A 21851-nucleotide genomic window follows, 5' to 3' on the forward strand; every position below is an offset into this window, starting at 1 on the left:
TGTGATAAAACAAAAAGATTAAATAGAAGGTAAGTATTTTTAAAAATGCATAACTAAATAAAAACAAGCTCTTAAAAGTATTGTAGATTATAGTAATTTTGGAAGTGATTTCTAATTAGTTACACAACAATACAATTTTGGGACCAGAGAAAGGGATTACATTTTTTGAAGGATAGCCTTATGGTACCTTGTGACTTATGAAATTGGTTTGGTAGAGGACATTATCTAACTTATATATATATAGTAAATACTTTTATGTAAGGAAAGAAAACGAAATAACGTATTGAGATTAAGAGTACCGCTAACATTTTCATTGGGCTAAACGGTATCGATCACAAATGGTAGTGAATGTTGAAAAATTAGAGGAGAGAGATAACAAGAAGAAAACAGAGAATGTAAAAATAGAAAAGTATATTTGTGACTAAGTTCATATAGTCTGGAATCAAGAGGATGATTTTAACCTATGGGAAACATATATGTGTATGGAATGATCCAAGTAAATTTAAGTTAACATTTATACATTCGAGATTTAAGTACACAAAAAAGTATTGCCATGTTCCTCTCACAATCTTAAACCACAAAAGTGGTACACGAATTCCCTCGTGGCTAAGCGATTAGCATACGCGCCTTTGGCGTGAGAGATCCAAATTCGATTCCCGACGGAAGCCATGTGCTCAGGATCCACGTTAAGCTGTAGGTCCATGTCTCATATAGCCTCGTTGCTGAAAGGTACATTAAGATTAAAATCAGATCAAATCAATAATAGTGGTATACAAGTAAAAACCCGAGCACCCCTTCTTCACCTCCCCCTACCACACACACACACTTTGGACCAGTGGCTGGCATATTTTTTACTCCCTATATCAGAATGGTTCACGCACGCGTTCTAGAGATCTGCACGAGCCGGAATTTTTAGCCCGGGCCCGGCTCAGGCTGTGAATTTACAATGTGAGGTCCGACCCAAGTCTGAAATATGTTTTAACATTTAGATCCGAGCCCAGCCCCAGCTCGTGTGATAATCAAATAAGCCCGAATTACAGAAATTTTGTAATTAATGCAAAATTGTATTTTTATTTACAGCAATTAGAGGTTTAGTTTTGCAGTTGTGCTTTAAAAGTTCTCTAGAAAGAACGGCGCAATATAGTTGTACAGTATATTTAAAAATTCACGGCCTGAGCCACGGAATTCTCAATCTCTGTTATTTCGAAGGTCGTGCCTGGACCCGTGCGGACCTCTAACGCGTCCTCCCTTAAGAGCCTGCCTTACTAAAAATAATACAAAATGTATCATTTTTCTTTTGCTTGTTTATTCATCAGTGAAAGGAGATAATGAAATGTAAGTCACCACAATCATAGATAATGCTATTCTACAACAGAAAATATGAACCTAAAGAATGTTCAGTGTTGCAATCCATAGAAATTACAGTGTTGCAAAAAAAAATTCCCTAAAATCTAAGTTAAGGCAGCGAGTAGAGGAACAAACTCAACTGCATTTGGTTACGTATCATGTTGTTTTGATTTCCTGTGAACTACTTTTTAAGTAATAGTTTTATTTAGTTTGTAATAAATAAAATAGTTTTAACTTACAGTTATTAAAACTAAATAATAATGTTAATTAAAAAGTAGTTCACAAGAAACCAAAACAACATAATACGTAATCAAATGCAGTTGAATTCATTCCTCTACTCACTGCAGGGGCGGATCCAGGACCGACTTCTGGGGGGGGGAGTTGTCATACTGCTAATTTGAAGGGCTCCAAACTTTGGGATGGGTTTTATTTATATATATAAATAAGAAAGTTTCCTCTTCTGGAGGGGCGATCGCCCCCCCTGGATCCGCCGCTGACTCGCTGTCTTAATTTAGATTTTAGGGAAATTGTTTTTCTAGCAACACTGTAATTTCTATGGATTGCAACACTGAACATTCTTCAGGTTCATATTTTCTGTTGTAGAATAGCATTATCTATGATTATGGTGACTTGCATTTCATTATCTCCTTTCACTGATGAATAATCAAGCAAAAGAAAATTGTAAATTTCGTATTATTTTTAGAAAGGCAAGCTCTTAACGGAGTTTTACATAGACCACCACACCTCTCATATTTTGCTGAGACTGACTGTGCACCTAGATCCCAGGTCCTGTGGGCGAGGATTTCTTCCTGGAAATTTTGTTCATACAGCAAAATTAAAATGTGAAAAAGCTACACAGCGGCACTATTAGTTAAAGGGCGTACCCTGTACAAGAATGACAAATAATTGCAACACCAAGGGAGTGGTTGTATAACTCCTGGATGATTTTCCCCACTCCCGGAGGTATACCTAAAATTTTTTGTAGAAAGTTCCTGTTGTGAACCTCATCGTGTTGGCGTAGATATTTTCAGAATACTTCCAATTTTACCATCACTCCTTCAAATTTAACACGTTCTCTTGTTTAGTTGACACGATATACTGTATACATAGAAGATAAGTGCCAGATTTTTTTTTTTTTTTTACATTCTTGTTCTCATATATACAGTGCAGTGTAGCAGCTGATCCTCCTATAATCAATAAGGATCAAATTTACTGCAGAAGACTTGTTGCATTTCTTGAACTTATATAACAAAATAATCTTAAATACGTAAAAAAAAAAAAAAAAAAAAAAGGTCGAGTGCTTACATTTTGAACAAAAGTTTTGTGATATATGATCTGAATAATTACAGTGCTTGCTATGGGCATTTTTTTGTGATTAAAAAAAAATACTTTGACCCCTTATGGTGGGTTTACGGATCATCTACACATAACTGTTGCGAAGATTCAGTATGCACTATACGCTGTTAATAAAACATATTCGTAGTCAAGGGCCGCATTTTTTTCAGGTAAGCAGTACGATGACCTTGAAGAAGACCCAACCACAGCATTGCCATGTTTCTGCACAATTTAGAATCTGCGTCACAATGTCTTTACAATCGCTTGCCTGAAACGTGGTTTCCCGTACATTATTATACAAGTTTCAACATGAAAGAACTTAATAATATGTTCAATTGTGCCTAAAATTAAATATCTAAGGACCAAGTTGGTTGTGCATCTCTATCACACAATGCTTCCCGAGTCATTTGTCGCATAGCATTTCTAGACAGGAACATGCAAATAAAACAATATGTACCGTCTTGCAGTACTTCAGTTATTTCATTAATACCACTATGTATCTCGTAATTTTTCAGTTTGCTGCACATTCATTACAAAATCATAACACCGTGACACGCAACCTGCTTGCTTTCTAAGGGCAAAATCCGCTGTTAACGGGAAGCTAGAATTACTTCACTCAACTGACTGAAATCGATCGAACTCGGTTCTCCGTTGATTTCAAGAAAGTAGATTCTCCCTTTGTTCAGTCTCACACACACAAAAGGAAAGAAAACAACTTTAAACAGAAGAAAGAGGTATATCAGTCGCCAAAATAAATAAACAAGCCATCACGAAAACCGAACAAGAGGTCAGATCGACTTTACAGCAACAAAAATATGATTTTATGGAAATATGCTACACTCTCTTGTAGGCTCGCAAACACATACAGTCACAGGTAAATGTTATCTCCGCTCGTTACATGTCAGTAGCTAACAGAGCATGAAAACCTTTTGAAAAAGGAATTTTGTTATGTTTAAATCAGTTTTCCGTTAAAAAAAAAAAAAAAAAAAAAGAACGAATACATTTTATTATCGTATTTTCAACTAAAGATCTTTTCGCCCTTCATTTGTTTTTCCTGAAAAAAAAGAAGACCACCATACATTGCACAAATTCAACCTAACTCTTCCTATCGGGATCAAATTTGGCAAGGTGCTAGACCTTGGCCTGCTACGTAAGTGCGGGAAATATTATTTGTGTAGGCCTTTGTTTTACGAGTTGTGGGTGGTCAAAGTTATATATATATATATATATATATATATATATATATATATATATATATATATATATATATATATATATATATATAATATGTGTGTGTGTGTGTATGTGTAGTAGGTCTATGATCAGTTTCTCAATATCCTTTTTTATGTTTTTGAATCACGTTCCTACGGAATTTTGGTTGGCCCCAGATTCTAGCCAACTCACACTAAGGTCTGTAGAATCAAAAATGTAGAAAATTCTATGACACTCTCTAAAGTCCAATTTGGAGCAATTCCTCCAGGTGGTTTAGGACACAGGAAATTGGCTTGTTCTCCATTAGAGGACAATGGGTAGCACACAGGGGTGACCGTGCTGTGTACTTTCCCAACTAGTCGTTACTTGCATAGATTAAAACAAACAAAAAGAATGAAACGTAAATTAAAACTACTTTAGATTACTAGTAATAGTATTTGAATATAGGGCAAGTTGCTCGCAGCACAAAAGTCTCTGGATTTGCAAGAAAATCACCAAATCATCGTTTAAAAATCGCTTAAAAAGTCACCAAATCTTCATTTAGAAGTCACTTTAAAAGTCGCCAATCGGAAAACTGACTTTATGTCGCTAACTTGAAAGTCGAATATCCTAGCGACTTTTCTCCCAAATTGGCAACATTGGATAAATACATATAACTGTGAAGTAGCAGTTGGTTTATACACACTAAAGGGAATTTTCTGATGTTCAGCATTACGAAGTATTCGATATTGTAACTATGGACTACGCTAGTCAATCTTACAGCATTCGAATTAAATCGATACCGGAAGTAAACACATGCATTATATCAATTGTTGCGGATAACCAGTGGATTTAGTAAATTTTTGGACGCTGAAACGTAATAAGGCAAAAAGGAAAAAGTACCGTTCTTTTAATTTCAAGGTTGCAGTAATTCACCAGTAATTTTGGACAAAATGAAATTTAGTAGCCTGTAGTGACCTTTCAATTAAAATAATAAACTCACAACGAGTCATGAGTTTTTTCAATGAGCTATCGATTGGATACTTCAAAATCTGATCGACAATTGTCATATTCATCCTACCTGGGTAGAATTGAATTCTATCAACTGCCATATCAAGTGAGAGACCCGAGAAGGCACTAGGACTTCAGAACAGGATCTGGAACGCCTTCTCGGCTTATGAGTATATAGAGCTGTGAAAAATTTTAAGCTTTACGTCCCACAGTTATGCCGGCTAGGCAAAAGGAGACGGTGATGATGAAATAATGAATGAAATGGTGTAATGAAGAAAGTGGGAAGAAACGAGAGAACCCCGAGAAAACCCACGCACACGGTGCTTGTCCATCACAAAGTTCACTTGGCGCAAGCTGGGATCGAACCAGGGACCCCAAGAACCAGAGGTGAACGCTCTACCACTGATATAGAGCTGTGAGTATTACCAAATGATTAAGAGTCCTTCTCCGATAGGTCAACCAATTTGCAAACTGCTAGATAAATATTAAAACCTTATTTCCTTTTCTTGGAGCAGGGCGTTTGCTAGCATACTTTACTATTTTAATTTGAGGATACTTCCATTTTGGTGCATAACAAGAGGCTTAATATAGGACGCTGATTTTTTATATATAGGGTGTTCAAAAATGAAAAATTGTAATAAAAAGGGCGTGAGGATCTTGAGCTGCCATCATCATTAACTACGAGAGACTTTGAGTACAATTTAATGATGAAAATTTAAACAGTAGGGCAAAGCGTTCGAAAGATAAAAGAACAAAACTGAAACCTCGATCCTGGGAGCCGGAGGGCCCGGTTCCCCAATGTTCATGTGGGCCCCATGTTTTTTTATGAATATTTATTTTTATATGCATTTTTTATTGTTATATATATTGGTATATGTATTGTTTATGAATATACTATATTTGGCATACAGTAATTTGAATTTAATTTGTCTTAAGATCCTCATATATGCCTTCTTAGACCCTTGTCTGGAACCAAACACACATCTGAATGGGTCTCCTCAAAGTTACAGAGAAATCGGCGCCCTTGCCTTGTATCCCCCGTCTTGTCACGATATGTCAAGTTAGCAATCAGAACACAGTCGGTTAAGTGAACTCAGAAGCCCCCTGTGTGCAACGCTATGGAACATAGACAAGGTTGCCTTTCCCTCGCTGGGCTCGACTACCAAATTTAGCGATCTTTATTCCTTAGGCAATGGCATATTTACCCACCAAATTTCGTTTAGATCTGGCCAGTAGTTACCAAGAAATAAAGTGTAGGACATACACCAACACCTGGAGTGAAACTGTAAACTCCTGTGTGCTTAAGCCGGGAGTTAAGAAGAACATTATACGAGTTCCCTAATTGTAGTTAATTAGCAAACAGAATTTAAGAAGAAAAATACTATAGAGCGAGAAGGACATACTATAAACTATGGTTACTCCTCTCGTACTCGTATCAAGTGATTATGAAATTTAAACACTTGGGCTTGTAACAAAGGTTTAATAGAAAAAGAATGTGATTCTGTTTTATGTAATATTACCCACAGACAAATGTTTAAAGCTTCTCAAAGATGGATAGACATGTATAAAAATTTTCTTATATTCCTTTAAAATTTATTATTACATCTTTCAAAATATATTCACAATGTGTAACACAATTTTCAACCAAACACAATTATTATGTAAAACTATGTTTTACATCATAAGTAATTGCGAAAGGTACGCTCATGTCCAAAATGATTGTCGCATATCTATAATTGTCTTCTTGTAAGAATATAATTTGATAATGATTTTGTAGGGTACTTTTAATACTGATACTAAGTGTATACTCGGGAAATGTATATTTGTGGTAAATTTCATAGGAAAAGAATTATAAATACGAAAATTAGAATGAGTGAAATAAAATGTTACTAAATGGACAAGAGAGTATTATTTTCGTTTTTTTAGTTCTTATTTACTGCTCTTTTGACATTAAATTTGCCACATACATGTCTTTGCCGATTATACACACACTAACATTATAAGAAATACCGGGCGAAAACGTCATCAAATTATATTCCTACAATAACATATTTATAGACATGCAACAATAATTTTGGACATGAGTATACATAAAGGAACGCAATTCATTCGTTTATATTTCTTTAAAATTGAATGAACCTAGTTCCTACTTCTTTTCGCCAGAAAAGAAGGAGCGTGTACCATGGCTTCGCTCCTATAAAATGAGCTAATTCCACGAGATGAGTGGCTTCCGAATACAGGCTTGCTGACTCTCATGATGGAATAATCGAGTTTCCATATGTGGAGACCTGTAATCTAACAGTATTGGCAGTAGATATAAAATTTTCGGAACTAATACTATTGAGACTGATTTCAATGTTTTAAGGATACTGCTATTTCATGTTTGAAACGTGCACAAATTAAAAGGAAAACAGTGCGATGAAAATGGCTGGACATTTAATATATGTACCATCTCGAAATTCGCTTCTCACAAAACGATCTGAGGATGGAATAGAATAAGAATCGAACCCAGTTTTGAACATATTGAGATTTAGCCGAGACGAGACCGGAGATGTACTTCGACTTGTATTTCGAGGCGCTACCAAGACGAGAACAAACCCAGTGTCAAGTCTTATCCTAGTCTCGAATATTAAAAGAAATCACTGAATTTGCAATATTTACTCCAAATTCATTGTATAGGTCGCAGTCATAGGTCTATACAAGGGAGAAATGGGTAAAAATGCCACTACTAGTCACTTGGTACCTACCGGTAGGTATATCGAAATTCGACACATAATTTTGAGTTTGGGTTCAATATATTTTATTCCTTTTCCAGTTATTTACTGTAAATGATTCAAAGATCATGTCAAAATATTCTAAAACTTAATTTTATAAAACAAGTATATGAGGCAAACATATGCAAATAATAAAAATGAAATTTTTGAGTTTAACGTCCCTCAATTATGCTCGTTAAGCCAAGGTAGACGATAATTAAAGCAAGTGAATGATGATGTAAGAATTAGTGGCATGAAAAAGTAGGAGAAAGCGGGAGTGTGCTGAGAAAATTCACGATCACGATGTCCACCACAAACCTGCTTGGCCGGGGATTGATCCAGGATTTTAAGATTGCAAGAGAGGAGGGGCAGGAATTCCAGATTAGGATAGAGTAAGATCATGAAAAGAGGAAAAGTGTCAGGTTAAACCAGAGAATTGGTTAGATCAAGATGTAAAGTAATGTAAATTGGCTGGTGATTGGATTGGAATTTAGCGCCCCTTTCAGCACCAAGGCTATAAGAGACAGTTTAAGGTAGAATCCTAACCCCGTAAAGTGTTCAAAGTATCAACGTTCTCTCACTGGGAATCGAGAGAGGCTCCCAAGTCATGCTCATTTACTGGTAGTAGACCATGAGGTAATGTAAAATACTGTACTTTACTGATTCGAACTTAATGTCCCTTTTCGATACCGGGGATAAATTATACAAACCTATCTAGTGAGATCTGAATCATTACTCGGGTTTCATCCAAGGTTTGACATACCCAAGGGAGCAGCAACTTAGATGCAAAGAAGGATTTGGCCTACATTAGTTCTATACTCAATAATGAACTAAAAAAAAAAAAAAAAACATATAGAGGAAATGTCATGGTGTAATACATTATCAACGAACTTCAAAAGTCCGTTAGTGAATTCTCTATGTCTCCGTGTGTGTGTGTTTGTCTGCCTGTTATTTGCGATTTTTTTTAATTTTGAGCTCTCCATTCGATAAGAGCATCAAAAACTATCTGAGAAAGAAAGTGATGTTTTTTTCCCCCGCGATATTGGCCAAGAAATGGCCGATTTCCGGAAATTTAAGGAACCATATCTCGGGAACCATAAGTCATAGAGCGATGATATTGGTGTTAATCAATACCTAAAACGATAGTGAATATCTTGGTATCAAATAGTAACCGGTGACCACTGTCCAACTGGTCACAGTTCCCCAGATATTGGCCTAAAAATTTCGAATTCCGTGAGATTTAAGGAGCCATATCTTGGGAACCATGCGGAGAAAAATATTTACTTTTACATGTAGGAACAATCACAGTTATCCTTCCCACGTCATCTCTCCATCCTTTTTAAAAGGCATCATCTTGGCGAAATTAAAATACCGCTAATTTTACAGTAATTATGTGATATCTTTAAATAGATAAAAGATAATTGAAATGCGGAACAAGAACGCCCTAGACAATATTATTTTGCGTGAGGTACCGTTATCACAAGTCACCTACTGGCTTTCCGTTTTCAGCCGTTTAGAAACGGGAAAATAAATGCCGATTTTCAAAATGGCTCGAAATCGAAGGTAGATAAGTGAGTCGTAATAACGGTATCTCATGTAAAATGATATTGTCTAGGGCGCTCTTGTTCCACATTTCGATTATCTTTTATCTATTTGAAGATATCACATAATTACTGTAAAATTAGCGGAATTTTAATTTCGCCGGGATGAGGCCTCTTAAGTTCGTTCCGGCAATGCTCTTGAAGCATTCTCAACTAGTTTATTTATTTATTTTTAATTTTGCACAATTTAATTTGAGAATATCGAGATGAGATCGAGATTTGGCGCTCGAAACCGAGACCGATACTATGATTGTCGACTAGAGACGGGACCACAATTTGTCAACCGAAGACTGTAATAGGTCTCGTCTCGTCTCGATACCATCGAGAGATTGGAATTTGAGTGCATATCTGTCCGATAAAAAAAATATATGAAAACTTTCGTAAAAATAAATAGCCTATCGTATAGTATTGTAGTTTATCATATAGTAAATCGAATATAGTCTATTTTTTTTCCTGATAATTTCTAATCGTCTCAATTGCTTGCATTTGAAATTGGTGAATAATGAGGGAACGTGTTCTTCCTAATTTTAAATAACATAGGTCCCTGAATGTTTGTTAAAAACGCTACAAATATTTACAGAACATTTTGTGTTTTGTCGGAGATTACACTTATCCTATAGTTTTGAGGTTGAAATTAGTGAGAGGGAGGATTATTCGCTCTAACAATATACAACTTGGCTGCAGGGGTGGATCCAGGAGGGCGATCCCCCCATAAGAGGAAACTTTTTCTTATTTTGTATATAAACAAAACCCATCCTAGAGTTTGGAACTCTTAACCCTTTCCAGCACCTGTTTTTTTGGGCTATTTTTTAGACTTTCAGTCAAGCAGCTACCGCATCGTCACTATTTATTCTAGGATCATGGTTCATACCTCATTCTCTTCAGAATGGAGCTGGCTTTCAACTGATACCACTTGCATGCTCATACCATATACCAGGAGCGGAAAAAATGATGTCAAAGGGAAAATTTCGGAGGGAAATTTTTTTCTCGCACTTTGGACCCCTCTGGAGCGGCCCTGTGTGAACGTAGCCATATAAAAAAATCTGATAAATAGTACTTGGTACACTGAATGTGTGTGCCAAATTTCAAGTGTCTATCTTGAATACCAAGGGCGGGAGAAATTTTATCAGGAATTCCGACCATGCCCCCCTCAGGTAAAAAAATTCCTGAGACATCCCTAATTACCCTAGGGTCATGTTTCGCCCATCATTCTCTTGAGCTTAGAACTGCCTTTCAGGCGGTATGACTCACGTGTCTCCATCATGTATCTAAGGCGGAAAAATGAGGAAAAACGGGATTTTTTGGGTCTAAATATCCTTTTTCCAACTTTTAGCCCCCTGGACCCCCTGCTTTAACGCAGAGATCTGAAAAAAAATTGGTAAATACTACTCGGTGGGCTGAATGTTTATGCACAATTCCAATTTTCCAGGTGCAAAAGTAAGCCCGCCAAAAAATAATATATTCCCGGATACAGAGGGAAATTTTTAAACATTCCCTGAGACATCCCTAATTACCCTAGGGTCATGCTTCGCCCATCATTCTCTTCAGAATAGAACTGCCTTTTAGACAGGACCATTCACTTGTCCCCATCATGTATCTAAGGCGGGAAAACCCCGTGAAAGGGATTTTTTGGTAAAAATTTCCGTTTTTCAAAGTTTATCCCCTCTATACCCCCCTGTTTTAACGCAGAAATCTGGAAAAATTCTGGTAGATACTACTCGATAGACTGAATGTTTGTGCACAATTTCAATCTTCTACGTGCAAAAATAAGCCCGCAAAAAATACTACCGAAAATGTCCAAAATTCCCCTATACAGAAGTATATTTTGGTAAAATTTCCCTGACACTTCCCTAATTACCCTAGGGTCATGTTTCGCCACTCATTCTCTTCAGAATAGAACTGCCTTTCAGGCGGTACCATTCACTTGTCTCCATCATGTATCTAAGGCGGGAAAATGAGGAAAAACGGGATTTTTGGGTAAAAATATCCCTTTTTCAACTTTTTGACCCTCTGGATCCCCCCTGTTTTAACGCAGAAATCTGAAAAAAAATCTGTTAAATACTACTCGGTGGACTGCATGTTTGTGCAAAATTTCAATCTTCTACGTGCAAAAATAAGCCCGCCAAAAATACTTTACATACCCCCCCCCAAAAAAAGTATTACACGAAAATATAAATTTTAGATTTATGACGTCATCACCTCCTATGTCTCGACGCAGGAAGGTGTGAAACCATACGTAATGTCTTCTACAATGCCTCTGGACTTGAAAAACAAAACAAAACAAACAAAAAAAAAAAAAAAACGGACGAAAAAGCTCAAATAGGAGAGTTATAACGCAATGTACCATGAAACACCCCGTATGGTACAAATTGTACCATGGGATCCCCAAAGGGTTAAAAATAGCTTTAAGTGGCAGTATTACAACCCATCGTTCTCCCCTCAGAAGTCCGTCCTGGATCCGCCCCTGCTTCGTTGGTACGTACATTTCTTGCTAAACTCAAGCACATAAATGAAACAGCAGAGTGAATTGAGATAGGTTTTCAGAAAAAAAAAAATATAGACCAAATATCTTTTGCGCTTCTCCTTTGGTTTTGTATTTTCTTTTGTATACAATTTTATTTAACTTGCCTTACATGATTCAAATTTTGCTATTGATTTTTTTAAAACACATTTCTAGTAACTTGATTTTCTATATAAAAATTGCACATCTATGCTTATCTTTCCAATAACAATACAGGGTGGCCCAAAAGTACATATGCACCTCTACATTGATCAAGCATAACATTCTAGCTTATAAATTTATTTGCTTCGACTATTGCGAGCTTAAGACATAAGTAAAAAGAAATTAAGAACAAATAATAAAGAAACTAAGTCTACCTGATGGATAACAACAAGGAATGATATAAAATGCAATGAATTGATCAGTACGGTACTGTGTAGCTACTTTTGGGCCACCCTGTATAATATTTCATCGATTCTGACTAACGATCTGTTACTTCAAATTACGTTCTTTACACCTCAGTATAATTGGACACTCGGAACGTGAGTTTCCAACGGTTGTTAAGAGAAAGAATCTCTTTATTTACAACCCAAGGTGTCAGCAAGAGCTCCGTCATGGCAAATGGTTAGAGCACACACCTTTATTGCAGGAGACCCGGAGTTCCATTCCTTGTGTGAGATGTCTGGTAAACAAAACGATGCGCATGGATTTATTCGGGGTTCTCCTGTTTCCTCCCCTTTTAATCCATCACTTCCTTCATTTCTCATCCTCACATTTTCTTTTAGCCTAGCCAGCATATCAGTAGGAGGTAATACTTACGAATTTTATTTTTTTCTTGTGGAAGCTCATGTGATTCAAGTCCCCCACCTCTCACACAGCTTCGCTGCAGAGATAGGAGGTTAAAGTAAATCCAACAAAAACACACAAAATATCACTACCAATTTAGCTTTAATAGACGTTAAGATGTTAACAAATTTAGCTCTATATATTCTTTTAATTCTAAAGGATAATTTATTTCATTAAGTAATGAGGAAAAGATAAAAAAATATTTAATTCAATTAATGTACATTTCTTAAGAAAATTAATGTGAAACGGCTGTTCCATAATTTTACAAGCAAGAGTATTTTGGACAGGTAAATAAATTTATACATGTTCTTTCCTAAATTTCAGGTGAGTATACGCTGGACTATAAAAATAGTAGCAGGCGGCATTTATTGACATCGGGTTTCTACTAACAGTGGTAAACATACTCCTAACAGTGACACCTTTTCCACAACAACATCCATCATGTTCGTTTAAAGTTTACCTAATATATGTTCTAGCAGAATATTCGCTCTTCGCACGGGGAGAATATATTTCATTTTGGACATAAAAGGAGCGAATTTGGATTTAAATGGTATCGGAAATGCCACTGTTCGCCTCAGCGACCCCGAAAGCTATAGATTCGGCGCTAATATCGGTCACTTTCGATCATTTTTATATAGCCCTATCTTCCCCTCCCCCAAGTTCCGTGAGGCATCGGAAGTGTCGCTGTTTATCTAAAAATTCCGAAAACTATGGATTTGGCACTAATACCGGTAATTGTCGATAATTTTCAAATATCTCCCCCTCCCTCGCCTCAGTTACAGTCAAAGTGAAATGATAAAAAGCATCACTGGCCTGAACCCCATCCATGTTGAAAATTTGATCGAGATCGGGTGGTTTGAGCGGTGCAAGGTCACAAATATGGGAACATTTATGTAATTTTTGCATTTCGTGCACCTTTGATATAATAGGTCGCTGCTTCGATTCCAGGCCATGTGACATTGGGAGGACAACATCGTCGATCTTGTGGTTCTTCCGTTTACTTCCACATTATCGATTCACCAATTCTTTCAAAATTATTCACTCTCACTAATTATCCGTCTTATATAGCTTAAAAGGCATAACCATGGGATGTTGAACAAGAAATTTCATGCCATTTCTAGATTGTCTCTCTCTTTCTTTGTGTATGCGCAGGCCGCGGTGGCTCAGTGATAGAATGTTCACCTCTGGCCTGTGGAGTATTTGGTTCGATACCAGCTCGCGTCAAGTAAACTATGTGGTGGACAAACACCGTGTGTGTGGGATTTTCTCGGGGTTCTGCCGTTTCCTCCCACTTTCTTCATTCCACTATTTCACTCATTCCTCATCATCACCGTCTTCTTCAACCTAGCTGGCATAATCGTGGGACGTAAAACTAAAAGATTAATTTGATTTTTATTTGTGAATGTATTACACCCCTTGAACTACAATGCATGCAAAGCTAACACATGTGTAAATAATGTTAATCACTAGTAGTAAATAATATGAGTGAATTGTTTTAATGGTACATATTCCTTGTTCCTGGTTGTATATTTCAGCAACATATTCTTAACATTGCAAAGAACACAAAGTCATAAATATGTTAAAGCACTTCTACTAAGTTAACAATTTTAAAAAGTCTATGAAAAGAAAAGAAAATCATTATAATTTTGACAATGTATTATTTAAGCTTAATGAATCTGAAACAAAGCTCAATTAAATCTTTATATTTTTGTCTCTGGTTTTTGCCCTTAGGATCAAAGAGATGATTACTGAAATTAAATTAATACAAAATAATTGGTAAACTTGGAATGTGGGTGTAAACTTCACCGACTTGAGGTTTCATGAAGTTCATATGTAACGAAGGGCGTAAACAAACAAGGAGGGAGGAAAAAAAATAAGCTTGAATAAGATCACCACCGAGTGCAATGTGCGCAAGTGGCCTCCAAAATACGAGTAGGGTGAGAACTCAACAGCTGTGAAAGCCGAACCAGGCTGCCGGCCAAATCTGCAACACGCGGCGCCAGACCACAAACACGAGATTTTGAGTTTTCCTGTCAGATAGAATGTCAGATGCTAAATGTCATCAATATAACAAAACAAATATGTCAACATTTTGCCCTTACCTTTAAATTCCGGAGATTCTTCAAGTGAAGGGTACAACCTTGGGGTTTCAACTTCAGGTTCTACTTCAGCGTTACTCATCTTCAACTCTTCCTCACTATCCACGCACTTTAACTCTTCGTCAGTCGCGTGAATCTGTCCGGTGTATTCTCTTCGTACTTCAGATTTCCACCACAAGATGTCTCTATAGGTATCTGCCTAAACCACGCCTGACTGAATTCTTGTGCAGCGCAAAGGAAAATATTTACAATTCTACGATACGGATTATAAAATGCAGTATTACAAGTATTATGAGTGATTTCTACAGGAAATGGAGTATGTAATAATGATTTGTCAGAGCTAAGATTCAGAGACGCATAAGACAATGCACAGTAATCACAATTATTATTTTTTTTTTTTTGCATCTGTAAAATAATATACAATAATAAATCAATTGTTCCAAATCAATGTTTTAAAACCGATAGTGCACAAAAAAACTTACTGGTTCGGCTGTGTAAATTTTATGATAATTACCTACATTCAATGTAGACTTTAATATCAGGATCGTATCAGAAAAATTCGGAGGAGGGGATGTCTTTAAAAATGATTTTAACATAACACTCTACGCTTTACGTGTAAATAGAAAAATGACATCTGAGAAATAATTTGTTTCCCTTCTTTGGTTTTTCAGTAACCTAAAAAGGAAATTAAATGAAATCTTTAAGTTTTACGTCCCACGATTATGCTGTCTACGCTAAAGGAGATGGTGATGAGAAATGAGTGAAATGGTGGATTAAAGAAAGTGGGAGGAAACGGAAGAAACCCGAGAAAACCCACACATTCGGTGTTTGTGCACCACAAAGTTCACTTGGTGCGAGCTGGAATCGAACCAGGAAGTCTATGCACCAGAGGTGAACGCTCTATCACTGAGCCACCGCGGCCCTCGGCAACCTAAAAAGGATTTCATCTACTTCGCAAAACAATAATAATAGTAATAATAATAATAATAATAATAATAATAATAATAATAATAATAATAATAATAATAATAATAATAATAATAATAATAATAATACATTTGAAGTATTCCTCATTACTAGAGCAACCCAAAAGCATAAAAAACACAAAAAGCACAACAGCAATGGTTGGTAACTTGAACATGGTTGTGGTTGTCTAAGGGTCCAGAAGAAACTAATTTTAGAAGCATAATAAAGCATAATTTTAGAAAATAAAGCATAGAGCATAATTTAAAATATATAAAACAATTCTTGGAAAATTCTGTTTAACTGCAAGTATAACATATTGTATTAATACATTTTTTAAAACCAATATTTACAATACAAAATCATTGAGAACATAACAATGCAACAATGAAACACTTATTTTTATTTCTGTACACTTTTCGGTGTAATCCTTTAATATGGAGAAAAGAAAAAAGGAAAAGAAGAAGAAAACTTTCCGCCAACAATGAATAGCATACAAGAACTCCACACTATATTGTTGTATGTACCTTTTGAACTTGAGCACTTTCTGTACTTTTTGGTGGCGTCTTTTACTTTCCCTTTCTATATATATGGACCTCTAAGGCGCACACATGTGATAATAAAATGACTAGAGTGAATATATCTATTTACAATGCACTAAGTAGAAAGTTGCATAAAATATTAATAAATAGATCAAGATATTTAGAATATTTAATGTACAGTAAATATTATACATTATACACGATTAATGTAAAACAATGATTGAAATAAACAATAAAGCATAATAAAGCATAATTTGGAAAAAAATAAAGCATAATTAAGTAAAAAATAAAGCATAATGTGGGTTGCTCTACTCATTACATATACATTTGGATTAATCAAATAGAGTGAGATTGACTTAGTTAATTTAACACGAATGATCTGAAGTTTAATGACAGAATTCAGAATGAAACACCCGAAACTGCAATAGAGCGAGTGACACTCTATAGAAGAAGGTATGGATTGGTATCACAGATATACAAAAACTCCAACAAAAACAAATTGAAGATACCGACAGAAAAGTAACCAACCATCTACTTCATGTAATAAGTGATACAGACACAAAATCTACACCACTCCATCTAGCTATGACAGAGTTCACCACAAACTATGAATCAAATGAACAAAAACATAGCAAAAGGAAATCAAAAGAACTCCACTGATCCTTAAAGAATCATTTAGAGCAGTAGTTCTCAACCTTTCCGAGCCTAGCCCTCTTGGGTGAATGCGATTGTTCTTAGCGCCCCCCGTCACTAACCAGAGATGGAGTGGGTCAGTGGGTCAAGTGGGTCAAGTTTTCTGAGTGGGTCAGTGGGTCGTGGGTCAACAACATGCGACCCACTGTGACCCACCACCCACCGTGACCCACTGCGACCCATCACACACCATGACCCACTGTGACCCACCACCCACCGTGATCCACTGCGACCCACCACCCACGATGATCCACTGCGACCCACCACCCACCATGACCCACTGCGACTCACCGACTCAGTATGATCTACCGACCCACTCTGTTCACTGCATTGTAGACAGTATCTTCTGAAGACTGGTAAATTTGTCTCCGTTTTACTTTCAAGACCTTCATTTCCCTTTCTTTTCCACTTGTTTCTGTCTACTTACTTGAGGTGAGTAAATCTAACCAAGTGAAAAAAGAACTTCAGGCACTTTTGGATATTGATATTTTTAATAGTAATAATAGTAATAGGACTTACACTACAACTTGGCTTTCGAGACCTGTGAGTTTTTAGAGCTAACTACTAGAAAAAATACATTTTTGAATCGCTGTAATATATAAATTATTTATAAAAAATTGAATGTAACTATGTGTGCCTGATCATAACGGCCAAATTGCAAAGTCAAATGAAATTACTTTTGGTATATAGTTAGGCCTTAATCCAAATTGGGATGTTATAATGCTTTTATTATGGTACACAATTTCCTAAGGAGGTAGTGAGGATCCGAATTTTTGCGAAAAAAATGAGTATCTCGCAAGCCGTTAAACTTACAGAGCTGAAATTCAGTGTATTAACTCTAATTGAAAATAAACAGGATGCGTCCTAGCATTTTTTAAAATTCTCTTTATGGGGGGGGGGACTTTCTGTATATGGAAAATTGGTAGTGAGTTGGTTTGTAAAAATGATCGAAAACGATCGCTTATTTTTTTTTAAAAAAAAATCAGAAACAAAAAATACAGTGCTTGGCTTCATATATCCATTGCTTTCTGCTATAATAATTGCTGAAGCGTATGTTTATTATATGGAGCGCTTACAGCACAGGACAATCAACCCATATAGTTGTGAGAAAAATAAGCATAAAATTTTGTACTGTAAGCTTAATTACACGGAAATTTTAAGTTTGGATTGTACGCATAATTATATGGAAAATTTTACACTTTTTCCCTTTACGTTGGTCTAGTTACCTTGATTTGGAACTTTCAAATTTCATCCTTTTTTCCACTGAAAAGTATTGATAATTCAACAAGGAAATAATTATACTATGATAATTTAATTAAAATTTATCGTAATTTGGCACATGGCAAACAGCAGTGTGGTAATTGAAGGGGGAAGAGGAGGGAAATTCCCATTCACCTCTGAACACTTTCCAGTAACCTCGTTCCTATTCGCTTTCTAGAGGGGGGAGGGAACACATTAAACCTTAATGTGTAATTACAAAAGTTAAATTCATAAACAAATAAGAGATCATCAGTTTATCAGACTTTAATTGATAATTTATTCACAAGATTCCCTATCGAAGGCGTGTTAGATGAAGTTTCCGTTCTCCATGAGTCGACATTGCCAACTGACATGGTTGATATGGAAAAGATGTTGTATGGTGATAGAGAGATTATACTTCTTGCTGAGTATTTCAAAACTGACCAAGAAAATTGTTATCAGACTTAAGTCTAACAAGTAGATTGTCGATGAGGAGTTGCAGAAATCGGATAGAAATATTATCAATTTCCACGACAAAGTGCGAACGGAGATTTCCCCTTATGAATTTACAGATGACTGACTGATATTAGAAATAGACTAAGTGCTCAAACATTGTCTAACTTGTTGTTCATCAATGTTAATGGCCCACCACTAGACGAGCTATTTATTTCTTGGCTGAAGGATGGACATCATTCCGCTCCGGATGATTTACCACGAAAAAGTTACCAACAGGAAATAAATCCAATTTCAGATTTGTATTAGGGTGGAAAATTACGAGTTATTGAAAATGTATACTTGTATTACTAATAGCTTATTTGTGTTATTTAACTTTGTACCTAATTTTTAGCAAGTCCCTTGTTTGCTTTAGGTAAACTACTTTGAGTAAATATTCATAATAATTGCAATTATGCATATTTGTAACTTAAATTTAACGTGGTATTTTAGTGATTACACAGATTACAATTATCAGCATACTTTATGGAGATGCTCTCACATAGGGTACCCGAGCACCTTTATACGCTATGAAGAATTGATTTTTCAGATCTTTTGTGAGAACAATACTATGAACTGAGAAATCATAACCTTTTCCATATTCTACAGGGGTATTTTCCTGCAAATAGAAGTTTCTTTTGGAATGCGTTCAGAAATTAACACTTGCCAGAATACTCTCTTAGTACAAGTATATTTTAGGCACACACTAATTTCCCCCGCCTCGAAGTACTTCAATTTCCTCACTGATAAAGACTTTACCATTTGATATTGTAAAGGTCAGATCCACCGTTATTGCAACAGAGTGGTGCTTGAGCGATTGACTAGAAATTCAAACTCCGATTAGTGACGATTTCACAGTCTTGTTTTATTGCTAGTGTAAACTCTTTAGTCAGTACAGAAGAGGCCGTAGATCGTGTTCAGAGTTGATGACGATAAATTTTGGTGAATCAGAGTAGGTCACAGTGGATGAGAGTGGTTCATGGTGGGTGGTGGGTCACAGTGGGTCATGGTGGATGGTGGGTCACCGTGGGTCATGGTGTGTGGTGGGTCAATGGGTCGTGGGTCACGGTGGATGGTGGGTCAGTGGGTCGTGGGTCAAGTTTTTATTGACCCACGCCAACTCTGTCACTAACTAGGGATGATACCATACCGGGACCAAGTACCTGGGGAAAACCTATATATCGTCTGAAAGCTCTTGCCATGAGAAGTACGAAACCGTACGAAACCGAAGTCCAATGCTGCTTCTATCACTTTTGTCATATATTCGTTCAATGACATTCATGCCATTTTCAACATTGTGATGTTTACACTAGTTGGCAACACTGATAACCTAGAATAGTTTGGAGACGGCCACACTCAACATCTTTTTTCTATAGTTCGTGTGATGTTTCTGCAAAGCTTGGTGTATAAACGTCTCATCGTACGGAAAGTATTTTACATTTTTTTTATTTTTATAGTTGGTTAGCAACACTGATAAACTGGGGTCCTTGGAAGAGGAATATGTCCGAAGTTTATTTCTCTAGTGACGAATGACGTTTATGCTGCGTTTTCATGGATATACATCGATTGGTACAGAAACCATCTGCCACGTTGTATTTACAATTCGTTGGCAACACTGACGAAATGGGCACGTTTGGGTGCAAAGTGATATTATCAAACCCTTACCCGAGTTACGTTCTAGCAGTGAGCCAAACAGGAACATGATGGGCTTAGGGGCTTACGTGTGATGCATTGTAATATTCATTTTTATTTCTGTCGAATATACCATACATAGGATCACAAACACCAACAAACTGGTTTGAAAACGGTTTCGTACTTCTCATGGCAAGAGCTTTCAGAAGATATTATCAACAGATATTATTAGTTTGTTTTCCCCAGGTACTTGGTCCCGGTATGGAATCATCCCTAGTAATGCACAAGATCGAATGTAAGACTTGGACGGAGCAAATATATATATACGTATGTATATTTTATTTTTCTCCGAGGAAAGTCTTTTATTATTATTATTATTATTATTATTATTATTATTATTATTATTATTATTATTATTATTATTATTTAGAAAAGCAAAATTTTAGTTCTCTTATCGCAAGAAACAAGCGGAAAGTCGCAAGTCTCTTCTTAAAAACTCGCAGAAATAAAAAGTCCACTGTACCACAATAGCTTGAACAATTAACCTCTTTTCTGATAGGATCAGTAGAAGAGTTACCATGTTTGTAATTTGTATTATTATCTGTAGATGATTTTTCTCAACGAAAAGGAATAAACCAAATCAGCACTGAGTGTTCACTGCGTCAAAAATCAGACGCTGTTGACTTATTTCCTGTAAAATTACTAACTGAAGATATAACCAATTACAATAACATTATTTTTCCAAAATGTTAATATTCTCTGACTTTATTAATCACTGCTTTGAGCTTGTTGGGCTGAAGCCAACTTAACAATATTTGGAGTCAGCTTCGTTTGCCGTAATCTCAAATCATCCCTTTCACATATTTGTAGTTTGTTTTTCGCTTTCATGAGGATTTGAGTAGTGGCCCCCGTTCGCCCGAATGACTCATCCTCACTCTCTTTTATGACCGGGATTTTTGAAATTCGTTCCCTTTTACGGCTTGGCCCGGGATCAATGACCTAGGGGTACTTAGGACCACCCCCTCTAAATTTTGGCAGGGGTACCATGGCCCACCCCCTAAATTTTGGCAGGGGTACATAGGACCACCCCCTTACATTTTGGAAATTGCCAAATCTAAAAATTGGGTATGGTAGCCTAGGACCATTGTATGTACCTCTATCAGTATTGGGTGTCTATGTCGTTCCCTTTCATGGGTAAAAAATTGCAAAAAATTCAAATTTCGGGGGTTTTTGACCTAATTTATCCCCTTTGATGAGGTATTATTACCCTATATGGTTATATGGGCGTATACAGGGGTCCATTACCTTTCATAAGACATGGGTATATTAATGCACCCCTTGAAAAATTTGGGAGGGGTACCTTGGCCCACCCCTTAAATTTTGGAAATTGACCAATTTAAACATTGGGTATTATAGTATAGAACCCTAATATGTATTATGAGAAATTTGGGTGGTCCACCTCGTTCCCTTTTAGGGGTACAAAATTGCCAAAAATATAAACGTAAGCAATACGTAGTACCACGTGTTTGGTTTTCGACCTAATTTATCTCCTTGGATGAGGTCCTATTACCTTATGTAGTTATATGGTCATGTATAGGGGTCCATTA

General features: G+C 36.3%; 1 protein-coding gene across 1 annotated transcript in view; it reads right to left on the reverse strand.

The window, feature by feature from the left end:
- Positions 1-14865, reverse strand: part of LOC145688155 (1-phosphatidylinositol 4,5-bisphosphate phosphodiesterase delta-4-like) — a 429611-nt gene extending 414746 nt beyond the window's left edge. The window contains exon 1 of the mRNA XM_081761973.1: positions 14687-14865. Within this exon, the coding sequence (XP_081618099.1) occupies positions 14687-14765 (79 nt within the window). The 5' untranslated portion in view covers positions 14766-14865. The remainder of the gene's footprint in view (positions 1-14686) is intronic.
- Between the last annotated feature and the right edge of the window lie 6986 nt (positions 14866-21851).

Source organism: Thermobia domestica, chromosome 6 (assembly GCF_964235325.1).
Source record: "Thermobia domestica chromosome 6, izTheDome1.hap1.1, whole genome shotgun sequence".
Classification (NCBI taxonomy): Eukaryota; Metazoa; Arthropoda; class Insecta; order Zygentoma; family Lepismatidae; genus Thermobia; species Thermobia domestica.